The sequence below is a fragment of the Fistularia commersonii genome, chromosome 20, assembly GCF_037954325.1.
Source record: "Fistularia commersonii isolate RoL2024-O1a breed Wild chromosome 20, RoL_Fcom_v1.0, whole genome shotgun sequence".
Lineage (NCBI taxonomy): Eukaryota > Metazoa > Chordata > Actinopteri > Syngnathiformes > Fistulariidae > Fistularia > Fistularia commersonii.
Window position 1 is genome coordinate 7,774,548 of NC_141303.1, and position 14,057 is coordinate 7,788,604.

The window sequence follows — 14,057 nt, forward strand, 5'->3', positions numbered from 1 at the left end:
TAAAAAGGACAACGACAAAAATGACAAACACAGACAAAAAGAAAACAGAAATGTTGAATTTACATATTAGCAGTTTCATTCCGATAAAATCCATGATAGTACCGTCAACAGTTTTGAAACAATACGGGAATATTATAAAAGTAGGTAGAAGGATATAAAATGTCCCACCCCATAAATAATTCTTTACATTTTGCTGTTGTACACAAAATCATTTTGTAAAAACTTTTACAGCTTATAATATTCGACATACGGCTCAGTGCTGATGTCTTCAATGTACACAGAACATAGCAAGTTTTCACAAAGGACACCGACCACTATGTAAACAAAAACTTTAACATGACTTATAATGTAATTCCAAAGAAAGGTCACATTGATAAAATAGAAAAAAAAGCAGCTGAATACTGTAACCCTGTCACATTAAATAGAAATAATGTAAATGTTCCTGTTTAACCATTTTCTTTAATATATATTAGTTAAAATCTTACACCTACCACTTACAAACAAAAATACATTTCACATTAACATGATTTTTTTTCCTTTACTCTCGGTCGTTGGAAAGTTGTTGTGCAAAAGGAGAAAAAACAAAGTTCCATTAGCATTTACCCAGGACCATAATTTGTAAAAGTTAAAACGTAAACACCTACTTTCACTTATGCGTTAACAGAATATTAGTGAGTATCAATGTAAAATCATATGAATTCCTTTCGCTCACTGAAAACCCTTTAAATGATGGTTATCGAAGTCAAGATCTCACTTGTGTGGGCGTAGGAGAGGCTTTTTTTGAAGACAACTTAAAATTTGAAGAGGTCAATAAAGTGTTGTGGAGAGACTGGCATAAGGCAGCTGTCAGGGTTGATGGCTGAGCAGGGGTGGCCACTGTCCTGTAATAAAACCAATCAGAAAACCTTCATCATCAAGGCAATAAATAAGGGATAAAGCCTTGCATATCCATAAACAAATCAAAATGACATACATTAAAATCCATTCTTATTAAATTGAAGTCCTAATACTTAATAACTGTGCAGTGAAAGGACCAAATTGGCATAACGAATTAATTAAAGGCATAACATAGACAGTCAATGGTTGTTTCCAATACTTTCACCATAATATTTATGATGTCGCCAATAGGATAATTTTATTTGTCAACAGTGACTTCTTTAAAAAATAAATTGGAAAAAAAGTCACAAAAAACTATAAAAAAATACAATGAAAATTGGTACAGCTGGGTTGTACATTGGTATTTTGAGGTATTTTGAATACTTGTCATTCTGACATTATGCATGGATACATTAATTGTATGGAACAGTGGATTTAGTCACTGGAACATCTCTCACTGTGTTAATGTTATATATTGTAAACCAACACATCCAAATGGTATTACTTTTGACGTACTGTAGAGATAAAGTTTTATGTCTCTTAAAATCAATTCTGTAACAGCACAAAGTTAAGCAATATTAACCAGTAACATACATCTTTTTTTACTGCATAAACCCCAAGGTTTATGGAAGCAGCGCTGTTTGAATAAAAAAACTTGAAACTGAACTTTTCCACAAAGTGATGTCTCACTGCTGTAAGTAACATTTCATCATGTCCACTTTCACTTTGCACTGAATGCAAAGGATTGTGGATAATATAGGACTCCAAGATTCAATTGGAGACATCCCTGGTGGGTTTTTCAAAGTCTCTATTTATAGCCAAACACCCTTGAAAATGAGAAAAATCTACCATTTGAGGACGCTTCCATACGATTGAGAAATGGGCATTGACATTCATAACATCAGACTTCATGCAGTAACATCTTTTTATAGTCTATGGACAGAGAATCTTAATTTTTAGACAATATGCAGCCAGCGTAGAATGACATATTGTAGGCCAGATGGACAGGTCCACCCCCGAACATACGACATTAATCACAGAGTAAACATATTATTCTAAATAAAAGAAAGACGGAAAGCAAGCACTTTTGTTTCAGTAAAATCACATTCACGGAATATTGTGATCATTCTTGAAAACAAAGCAATTATATTTTCTATGGTTCCAGCAATTTACCATTTAAAAACTCATCAGAATTTGCGGGGCGATTGACCAATACTTTTGAGCCAAACATATGACATCAAGTGAAACAAAGAATTGTGCAAGATGGGGCGCAACACAACTGTTGTGGTTGATGTGTAATTCATAAATGGAATCACTGGGAAAACATGGGAAAAAATGGAAAATTAGAGGACAGAAAGTACCTTGAATAACAATGCCAGGTGTTGATCCTTAAAGAATCGGGGAAAGGGGGAACCAGGAAGAGGCAGGAATAAATGGAGTAAAGCAAGGAGAGGTGCAGAGAGAACAGAAGTAGAAAATGGTTAAGGAACAAGTAAGGGAGGATAACAGGCTTGTGGGGAGTAGAATAAATAAAAAACTCAGGAAAGGAATCGAATCAAAGATATCTGGGATTGTACAGTATAACAGCTTCATCTTTTCCCCATGTTAGCTTACACAGACATCTTTCTGGGAAAAAAACTACATCTTATTTAAGGTAAAAAGTGCAATGTTGCTCATCATCATTCCTAAAGGAACCAAATCCCATGATCCCACTCTACTTAGCAACATCATCAAACAACTTCTTTTGCTTTTGATTTGATTTAAAGACCCTTAATACTAGAAAAATAAATTCCTGTGATTTTAAAATCTTCATTTCAAAGACTATCAGCAGTGTGAAGCTGTTTATCAGTTATATTGTGCATGCAATCCTTGTCTATGTGAAACAAATGATAAAGGATGTTTAGTCTGTTTTGGTCCAGGAGTTCAAAACAAGTTTTGCCACAACATGTTTTGAAAGGCAGCCTCGCTAATCTGACATATACACAGCACAAAGACATCAAGTCTATGACCACAAGTTTAATGAATGCATGTTTGATCCTGTTTTTAACTGTGTCTCCCAGTAAATAGGCTCGCAGAGAATAATGTAGAGAGGGAAGGCTCAGTAGAAAGAGATCTGGCTCTATAAAGTTTGATTTGAGTACTGCTTACTTCCTTTGTAATGGAGCAAAACTTTTGACAATGCACACTCTTGGCTCAACATACGGTCAGTCAACAATTATCTATTTAATACATTAATTTACATTTCCTGCCTGCTTCAAGCTATTTAGAGTTAGCCCTGTTTTCTTCATCACAAATTCATTGTTTCCATTGCAATGTCAAGGAACTATAACTATAGAGTGCCCTCAATAATCAAGTACCGGTATTATGATCTGTTGAAAAAACAGAATTTGCTTTTAACCTCAGACACTTATTGGTCAAGGTAGGCTGACTGTATTTAGATATTTTAAAATTGTAAAGAGACAATATAAGGGATTTGAGCAAACACTACTGTAACTTAACAAGCAGAGGCTGTTCAGGGAGAGATGGATGATATTGCTGCTTTGTAGTGTATTCTGAGTTAATAATGGCCTTTTCAATAAGACCAAAGCAGCTGTTGGGTATTACTACATGTTAATAGAACTGAAAATCGTCATCATGGACAGAAAAAGGGAATACATGAATAAAAAAAATCTTACAAGAATGGTGTCATCTTTTCTTTCAAGCAACTATGCATCTGAAGTCTTGTTTTATATATGATATTAATGCGGTGACAGATATGTTATGACTCTTTGTTTACCTTCCAGAAGAGGATGGTACAGTGTTTACAGAAGTACAAGGTGTCGCCGTACTGTTCTTTCATGGGATAGTGTTTCTTCAGGGTGAAGTACATTAGCTTCCAGTCCACATTGTCACTCTGGCTTAGTTGCAACTTTCTACAGATCTAAATACAAAGACAAAGAAAGAAAGAAAGAAAGAAAGAAAGAAAGAAAGAAAGAAAGAAAGAAAGAGAGGGAGAGAGTGAGAATGAAGTCATCTTTTAACAACTGCAATGCTATGATCGACTGCCAACCGGACCAGGGTGTACCCTGCCTCTCGCCCAAAGATAGCAGGGGCTGGCACCAGACCCAGTGTGCCCTTAGTGACAGATAAGATTCAAGATTCAAATTGTTTGTAGTCATATGTGCAGTGTGGAAATGTGTTTCCCCTGTACAATGAAATTCCTACTTTGCTGTCCACAGTGCATTAGGATATAGAACGCTAAAGGCAATGAATGAATTAATAGAGGTATGAATAATAAGGGACAGGAATTTAATCATACCTGAAGCAAAGAGCAACACATAAAAATTTTGATAATTTCTCATGGCCAAGTGTGAGAAAAGTGCTTTAATTCGTAGCACATAATAGTTACAGAACACAGAGAAAGAGCAACGCAAAGCCAGAGTCAACTAAAGCATTTCTGCCCTCTTGTGGTCATGCGAAACTCTGGCAGCCATACCGCCGATCTGACATAGATGTTTCTAATTAGAAGTAAACTTTTTCATTTTAATTTATTTTTTATGACAGTATGAACATAGCTCTCATTAGTATCTAAGGATCGAATGTGCTTTTCTCTTACCTTTTTGTCAGAAAAGTGAAAGTGGCAGAGTTTCTTCCATAGTATCTTGTTTTCGGTGAGGCTGTACATCATAGGTGTGGCCTGACCCATGTTAATTATGTCATAGGCATCAGATAGGCAATCCAAGATCTTGTTCTGTGTGTGCAATGGCAAGTCGTTGAATGACATGCCAGAGCACATTTGCTGAAAGAACAATAATCCACAGGAAATGTGAATCATAAGACAGAATAACTACATTTAGCTTTCAGTTTTTCCTTCACACCCTGCCTTAGAATTCATCTACTGCTGAGAGTGAAATGGTAAATTAATACAAAATATGTTTTGGTTGCTGTTTCAGTAGCACAAGCAACCACCAGTATGCGTTACACTTGTGATCAAAAATACGTTGACCTTAAAAGCTTACTTTCCGTTTTAAACCCATCTCCATAAAGACAATTTCAAACCTGTGCAGGGCAAACAAAGGTACAAAACAAAAATGCAGACTGGTGCACCTAAATCCTTTGGCAAACATATTTTAAACTAAAAATTCAGCTCCCTGAGACAAACACAGTGAGTATTTGTCTGCGTAAGATATATGTATTGTAAATTATTTCTAACGCCAATTCATGTTATTTGTTTGATTTTGTTTGTCTTACTCAGCAGATAATGCAAAAACTACCTTGGGGATCTGAAGGTTGTTAAGTTGCTTTTGCCATTGCTGAATTATTTCCAGTCGGCACAACCAGATGTTTACATTGCCCACCAGGACACATCTACCAACGTGAATGGTCAGGCTGTGTAGTGTTGAGCTTAGGTCCTGTAGGAGCTCCTTGACTAGGCGTGGATTGTAGTGGTCCTCCATGACTAATACAATTAGAAGTCAAATAAGACCAAAGGATTAGGATTCAAAACATTACTAACAATCAGCAAATACATATCTATCTTTCTTACAATTGGCCACCAAGATGCTTTCCTCTCAGAGGCAGACAAAAGTTAATAAATCTGAATAGAAAACTAAAGACTCATGTTGATAAAAAGAAAAAAAAGGTTCATTCAATCATTTCTATTAACCTTTATATATTCCTAACATACAGTCAGAAAACCAGAGGAGCAGAAACAGAACTTTAAATTTCCCTCCATACATACAGTATATTATAAGCATCTGATCATCATCTTCAACAAATAACAGCATTCCATGAACTTACCCTTGTGTACGATCTTCTCTAGTATATTAAAATAGTTTTTCTGAGCTGCCCCACTTAAGGATGACAGCTGAGACCTGGCTATGAGTTGGAAAAGCTGTGGCAGAGAAAGATATTAGTGATGGTGATGAAAACTGTAAAAGCACTTGAAATACATTATTTGAAAATGTGTGAGAGTTTCACTGGCTCACTTTTGCCACATAGTTGAACCTTCTCAAGTCCTGAATAGCACTGGAAAAGTCTAGTCGGTTAAGTGCTTCACCAAGAGTGCAGTATCCATGTCTCTGTGTGCAAGGAAAAAAAACAGGTGCAATTCCAATTATATGCATTAAAAAAGGTAACTATTTGTGTGAAAGTTCTAGTAATGGCTCTGACACTCACTTCTTTTGTGTTTAGTTTCTTGACGTCGATCCATTTATCACTGAAAATGACTATGAAAAAAAATTGAGTTAAGTTAGGGTGTTCATAGGGCTGGGCAACATACCTAACATTCCTCTAGAATTCTCTTGCAGACTATTGCCTGTGGAAAACAGGTTAAAAACACATATAATAGAAATAAAGAATAATAGAATTTGTTAAGATTAGTCATGAACATATCTGAACATCGCATGCCAATTGTTTTAACTGAAAGATGACAGTGAAACTTGTCATCCTGTATATTTTACTTTTCAGACCTTTTAAGGTCTTGTAAGGCCTTTTAAGATGTTCGCTTCTGATACTAATGGCAGTATATTAATGACAGAAATCACTGCCTGCTCCCTACAATAAATACAAACTCCTGGACTGTGTCTGTGGTGGAAGATTATTTTAATATCAGCATAGTAAAGACATAAGGTGACAGTAAGGCTAGGTGACAGAAACAGGATCTGAGGCCAAAGCTGGCTGTTTACCTTCATCTCTTTAAGAGGCTGGTATTGATTTTATCTTGTGTGTTTAACTGGGCGTGTGTGTGTCTGTTGAGTGCTGGCGAAGGAAAGGATGCAGTAGAAAGATCACCATGATAATTGGGTTAAGGAGCAAGTTTTGAAAGCCCTGACATGTCACCAGATAGTCAATGTACTTATCCTAACTTTGGAGAAGACAGCCTTCCTAACCTCTTATTATTGCATTGCAGCAATGCCGCTATTAAACTTTCTTAACTTTCACTTTTCAGCCTAATGGTTTTAGATCCATTCAATTGATGCATTTGATTGATGACAGATTTGATTAATTCATTTGTAAATGTTGTCAATTACTAAAGGTATCCCTAATATTCTTCCTACTGCTTCAACATATAACATAAAAAGATCAGTGCACTAACTACTGATGAAAATTACAAATATTTAACAAATAATATTTGAAATATCGAACTATATTCTTTGAAAAATTAATGCCTTGTTCAATCAAATGCCCAAGAAACAAAACTTTAAAAAGGTCATAGTCACTGACAGTAATGACTTATGCCTACTGTTGATTTTTGTACTAGAGCCCTTTAATTTTCATTCCACAAATTCTTCACCAGGACTAACTAATGGCTACATGTTGCAGGAACTCACACTGAGATTTGGTGTTGTTGTTGAAATAGTCCTTTCTTCTTTTCGTCGTGGTCAGCTCACACACATCTTCAACAAACAGATTGTCTTTGTTGTTGCAGCTGAACCTGTTTAGACAATGGAAGAATGAGGGGAATGTATTTTACAGAGTCTGAACAGCACATCTAAAACCCAGGTAATTATACACCAACGTAAAGGATCCCTGAGGCAGGTTTCAGGCTTACAAGTTTGTGTGGTATCTTGGTCCTTTTTTGATGAAGTGCCAATTTGGTTTGAGATGAGCATCAGGAATATATTTACTATACAAAAATATAATCCAGCCCACCAGACAAGGAATCTTGTTGTGGATTAAAAAAAACAACTCACTGCTCCATTCTGGATTATTTGCATTTTGACACTTACTGAGGAAGAAGTAAATCTATTAACAAAAGACAAATTTATAATAAATTAGTCACCACCTATGACTGAAAGAAAAAAAAAGTTTTGGAATACTGGCAAAAAACCTTAGCCTGATATCTGTTATTTTTGGGAGCCCTTCAAAGCCTGCATAAATTCTAAGTAGACTTGATTGAGACAGATCCCAGTATTTTGGCAGTTGACCTCAACATGATGTTCGCATGGGAAGCTTCTGACAGCTTTGCTATTTGTATTGCCAGTTTGTTGTTTTGAATACAGTTTATTTGGTCGATAGTCCCTTTCAAATTGGTGAAAACAGCCTCCATATGGCTTTATTTATCATACAGTGTTTGGAAATGTTGTGAAATTCATTGTACTGGTATTTATTTCGCTAAGGACACATGAGTCTAAGGTTAGATTTGTATCGTAGTGAGGCGTTTCTTAACACTTCCATTACAACTGGCTTAAAGCACTGACAACATAGGTCAGATTTATGAAAAAGATTCAGAAAGTAAAAATATATTCACAAAGCCCAGGGATTGGACAAAAGTGAAGCAAGAAGTAACCAGAGACCTAGGTTTTTTAAAGAATGAAATATATTACGTTAGTTAAAGGATAGATATGAAGGTGATCACAATTGTTCTAATTTAAGATAACAAAAGCAATAATTGACTAATGTAACGCATCAGTAGCTAATTCAGGAGGGGAACAATAATCTTATCAAAAAGTATAGCCAATAGTTATCCTATGGAATGTGGGAAAGAGGAACAAAACCATAGAATGACTTGCTCTTAATATTATCAGAAACAGAAAAAACAGAATAATAAAATACATGACTGTATAAAATTGTTTGAGGAGCAAACAAAAGTCAACAGTTCAAAAGACCAAAGAAGAGGAGAAAATAGAACAGGCAGAAGGAATCGAAGAAGAAGGATTTTAAAGAGGATGACAATATTGTAAATAATTTTCTGGAAAGCTAATGGGAGGCTTTTTATATCACCGCAAGTCAAAATCAACCCATCAGATCGGCAGTTGGGTGGAGGAAATGTGGGGAGAAGGAAGCTAACCCAACTATGATTCTCTTCTGCTGACTTGTTTTGATATTGTTCAGGAGAAGGGCCAGGATGAATTTCATTTAAATAAGGGATTACAACCATGAAATACTTCAAGATTACCACAGAAGTTATTTTGGAAAAAAAGAGAGAGAGAGCAGATACACATTTGCAGCCAATATAGAACTGTATTTGAAAAAAATTACTGGAAAGAAGCTTGATGTCATATCGCTATCTATAAGAAGATGGAGACAAACGATGCAAACAATCAAGATAAAAGAAATGGTTAGAATCGCCATCATGATGCAGTGTCAGCATAGACGAATAGAACACTATGAATTTAGGATTCCATCCTTTTTAATAAGTGATGAGATATGTAATTATGATAGAAAACCAGTTATAAAGTCCTAAAACACACAAAAACAGACACAACTGACTGTGTTATTGATCTGGGTATATTAATTTATCCAACTAACTGAAATACACTTAGAAAAATGACACCGTCATAGCGATAGCACATTTGCTCAACTTAGTTAAGATTCTTTCTTGTTGTGGAATGGGAAGTTTGTAAATACCTTTGGGGTCAAGGACCTCAGTGAAACCCCTACCATCTTAAGTGTATTATGCAGCCAGGAGGACCACTAGAATGATATATGAGAAGCCCTTTCTCTGAACTGGCAGCCAAAACTGTTGTTTGTCGAGCATGCAAGAGCTGTGCCCCACATGAGTGATATGCATGGACAGTGTTAAACTGAGAGAAATCCCCTTGTGAACATATAAAGAATGAAGACATGTTGTAAGATTTTGTAGAGTTTCTTCAAAGATGGAGAAAGATTTTTTTTTTAAATAAGATAAAGCTGCAGCTATGATCTCTATCTGGTTCATTCCTCTGTATGACCTGTAACTGACAGATCAAAGCCCTAGAATGGACTGGTTTTAACTCTCCATGCATTAATAATACATTGGCTCAAGCTGAGCACTTGACTGGTGCTCTCTGGGTGGGATGATGCTGTATGTCTTTCAACTGATTGCACTGGTCTTTACTACCTTAAACATCCATTTCACCTGATCAGGATGACTACTGTTGATGTGGAACCATATTGAAAGCAAAGAATAATGATACATTTTAAAATATAACCATCTGCTTCTTAGGACACAAAACAACTTAACCAAAATGTAAATTTTGTTTTACTGGAGACATATCCTTCTCAAATTCATGCAAGCCTTTAAGAAGTTTAATATGGGACTGTTTTTTCAGATAACGAATAACCACTGATAAATAATCTTTCAACTGTGTCCATAAACATTTCTTGTCCAGCTGTAGGGATAGTTGGATTGCAGCCTGGTTGGCTGCTTGAAAATAAAATTTGTGTCGTAATGCAGCCAAATATGAGACACCGGTTTAATATAATAGTTGTGCCTCATGTGTTGTTGTGATATATGAATTTTTATATCCCCCCCTTACCAAAATGTTCAGCTACTACCTGAGCAAACACAGGATTTGACCTTTTTATTGAAATATTTTCTTATTTAGCTTATTTATGTCATAAACCATGGCACTGCTTGCCACACTGGGAGGTCAGGCTGACATGAGTAAATGAGCTTTGGGGTTAATCCTCTGTCACTATTAGTTTATCTAGTGGTAAAGATATATACAAACACACATGTGCACACTGACATCCATCACAATGAATCATAAGAGCTGGGGGCAATAGCATAGGATATTGCACAATGTTGTACAGTGTGTACAGCAAAAGTCTTCTACTGGGCAACTGAAATATTGCATACAGCAGCACCAGGAGGATCTGAGTTTTTTTTTAATATGAATTAAGATTACATGTGTCAAATGGACAAATGATTGGCCGGATGTATAGGCTCCAGCACTGCAGGATAAGCGGTATAAATAATGAACAAATTAATTAAAAAAGGAGTGTATCATTAAAGATATTGAAAGAAACAAATGAAACTACACAGGCAAAATTAAATCAGCATCATAGTAATAAACTGACTGAAGTTTGACAGAATACAATGCATTTATGTAGTGGCAGCTTTGAATGCTGTGAATGTTAAACTGAATAGTTTGCGATGAATATTACAATGCATATGCTGATAACTAAAGATTTGTGTTTAGATTTATGACATATAAATATCATATCACAGTCTTTCAATTTTGTATTTGAACATACTTCTTTAACTTGTTTTCCTGTGCGAAGATAGAAGCCCTCTTTTAAATTTTGATTCAGTTTTACTAACTGTCATTTAAGTCTTTACAAATGGAAGATGACAAATGTTTGTTGGTTTAGATAGATAAATTGTGTGTACCTTGCAAGCAACCACTTCGATGCTTTATTGGTTCAGTTGGATAAACTGTGTGTACCATGCAAGTGACCACTCTGACAGCAAGAATAACTAACTGTGTTGGTCGCCAGTAAGTAGCTCCTATATACCTCATTGGATGAGATCACTTGTATTTGTGAGTCAAGCTGGTTATTACGTGATAATGTTTTCTAGTGACAAGTCTAATGAAAAGTTGTTTTTGCACTGCTGGGTTCCTTTTGTTGATTGGCAGACAAAGGCATCATTGTGACCTGAGGGAGACGTCACCAGCAAGCAGTGAGATTCCCACTTAGATAGTCAGACCAGAAGCTGTACTGTGGAAAAATTGACAAAGACATGTCCACGATGGACCACAACTGACAAATGAATAAAAAACAAGCCTAATTTGGCTGCTTAGACAAAATTATGCTTTTGTGTTACAAGGTACATTTATTAATTTGGGAAAACAACTCATGCATGGCATATTAAACAACTAACAACCCGGCTGTCTGTCAATTCAGTGGTACTAATTGCCATTTGACATGTTTCATAACAGTGCATGTTTCCTGCAGACGAAAAAAGGCAAGGTTGCCTGCTTGAGGCAAACTGAGACTTCCAGAAGGGGGGGGGACAAATAATTCAGACCAGAAAAACCGAAATACCACAGCATGCTTTTTCTCTTTAAACTCAGCTGCTCTAAATGAAACAGTTATAACAGTCTTTCAACATGCCTTTGTTTTTATCCAAGTATACAAAGTCTACTTGGAGCAGCATTTAAACAATAACTTCAAGCAAAATGAATAAAACAAAATGATTAAAAAAATAAACCAAATAATACAATATTAATGTACTACAGTATTTGTTGCAGACACCGAAAAGCCAATCTGTGAGACAAATGCATGAAGAATACGACACTATTCTCGTCTAGTACTATTATGAGTCTTAGATGTGATCTGACTGTGATAACGTTTCAATGAGTATACGAATGAGTATATGAATGAGTATATGAATGCATAAACTTGTCAACTGAGGATTGGATTTACATTAATACATAAAATAGTACCAGACATTTTTTTAACTTTACCTGGTATCATAAGCTTGTAGTGGACATAATAATAAAACATATGTCTTACTCTTTGAAGCTGATCTCTCTGTTACTGTCCTGCATTTGGTTTCCATAGAACATTATTCTCTTCCAGCCATTTTCTGTCTTTGTCCAGCTCCAGCCTGGGGACCTCCAATCCTTGCCCAAGAACGGCATTTCTATGAAGAGAGACAAGGAAGGGTTACATGGACTCCGAACACCCTAAGGAAGGACAAGATACTACACGTTATTGTGGAGTCTGTGGAAACAATTTAGGAAGCATTGACAAACTACTAAGCCCACACAATGTTGATTCAATTACACTTTCAAAATTTGGAATTCAAAAAATTAAGTTGCATCATGAAATAAAATAGCGTTTGTGAGAATGTATTTTGATAAATGACACTAAATTATCATGTGGTTGGTTGCATTTTCAAAATGCAAAATATTAAGCCTTTAAGGATCTCTTCAAAGGGTCACCCAAAAACCCTTTCATGACCTTTCGGTCAAAGAATCCTGAAGATGATGACACCCTTTGGCCTTCCCTCTACAACCATGGTTAAGAACAGGTGAGACAAAGTGTCAAATTACCTATTTTGAGTGGGTTCTGGAATTTTTAGTGACTCAAAAGCAAACTCTTATTCTGGTAAATGAATGAGATGATATTGATGTACAGTACCATGACCTGGATGACTGAAACCCTTACAGACACAGTTCTTAGTGACATCCTTGGGTATTTTCTAAGTACCTGGTGAATAGCAGATACGTATGCAACTCTACATATGTCTTGGCATACCATCTTCAACATGATATGAATTTGGCCAACATGGATTTGGTCCACGTCTTCAACTGCATGTTGTCATTAACAAGACACCAAATAAACCACAGGGCCAGAATACGCAAAGGGTACTTAAGTTTACACGGTATTGCAGCATCATGCTAGATTGAATGTCAAACTTGACGACGACACATTAGCTCTGATATGTATAAGAAATATCCAAAGACGTTAGCAAAGGGGGCATAGCCAGGGGCTTTAACTGTAAAATTTAGGGAATATGACGAACTGACAATCAGTTAAACATGTATATTCGAACCATACAAAAATAATCCTAACAGTTCTTCGGTAGCACGTAGAATCTAGAGGTTTGTTAATACAGACCTTATCTCCAAATTCTAACTCCTTTGTTGTGTCGTACTCTTGGATGATGGTTACCGTCCTCCTGCCCGCCGTGTCGGAATTATTGACGGAAGTAAACACGGTTCACGCGCAAGCTTTCGGCCACGCCTCCACTACGCTGTGATTGGACAGAATCGTGGAATTTTCGTGTTGCCACCCTCAGCGGCGACGGGGATTGGTTAAACGGAGCTGTCAAACACCACGCTTTTTTATCCCCTCCTTTATCGCTGTTGGGGCTTTCGGTGACACGTGATGGAGGACGGCGCACATGTCCCACTGTTTTGATTTTGTGTTGGGGGATGGGACGCCAGTGGACAGCAACTTGCGGTTCAGGTCATAGAACATGCCAAACCACAAAAAATCAATGAGTTTAAAATGCTGTGCAACCGGCAATGATAGTATTTTATTACATCTTGCTGCACACTAGTTATGATCCTTCTTTCATTTTCTGTTTCTTCTGTTTTTGTTTGTTTCTGTTTTGTTTGTTTCATTTTCAGTGTTTGTTTGAATTTGTAAAAAGTGTGTCTGTGCTTAAAATGTATTTACAGATTTCTTTGAAGTTGGGGAGTGTGGTAAAAAAAAAACAACAAAAAAACAAAAAAACAACATAAACTTGTTATTTTATGAAGCGTGTTTGACAATATTACATCTTGAATATTGAATACTACTACTGTAAAAATGATCTAACTCTTGGCTTGGTCTGAATATCCATCCATATGTATGGTACACCTAGAAAAATGTTATACAATAGACCTCCACAGAAATGGAAGGCTTTGTATTTCTTGTATTTGTATTTCTATATCCTTGTTTTATTCTTATCCGTAAAAGGATTTATGTGTATGGTTTTG

The 14,057-nt window shown here is 36.1% G+C and overlaps 1 protein-coding gene across 3 annotated transcripts; it reads right to left on the reverse strand.

Annotated features, from left to right (window-relative positions):
• Positions 1–55: 55 nt before the first annotated feature.
• On the reverse strand, positions 56–13,442 carry fbxo25 (F-box protein 25). Of its 3 annotated transcripts, none has more exons than XM_086166812.1 (11): positions 13,192–13,442; positions 12,082–12,211; positions 7,188–7,291; positions 6,034–6,083; positions 5,844–5,936; positions 5,656–5,749; positions 5,130–5,314; positions 4,472–4,606; positions 3,653–3,796; positions 2,238–2,264; positions 56–881 (listed from the first exon to the last, which is right to left on the reverse strand). In XM_086166812.1, exons 2-11 carry the CDS (start codon positions 12,207–12,209, stop codon positions 792–794), a joined length of 1,050 nt encoding a protein of 349 aa, XP_086022938.1. In that variant the 5' UTR covers positions 12,210–12,211; positions 13,192–13,442; the 3' UTR covers positions 56–791. The 3 variants fall into 3 exon arrangements, with proteins under 3 accessions (XP_086022938.1, XP_086022936.1, XP_086022937.1); XM_086166810.1 differs by having other exon boundaries at positions 4,472–4,654; XM_086166811.1 differs by lacking the exon at positions 2,238–2,264 and having other exon boundaries at positions 4,472–4,654; positions 13,192–13,441.
• Between the last annotated feature and the right edge of the window lie 615 nt (positions 13,443–14,057).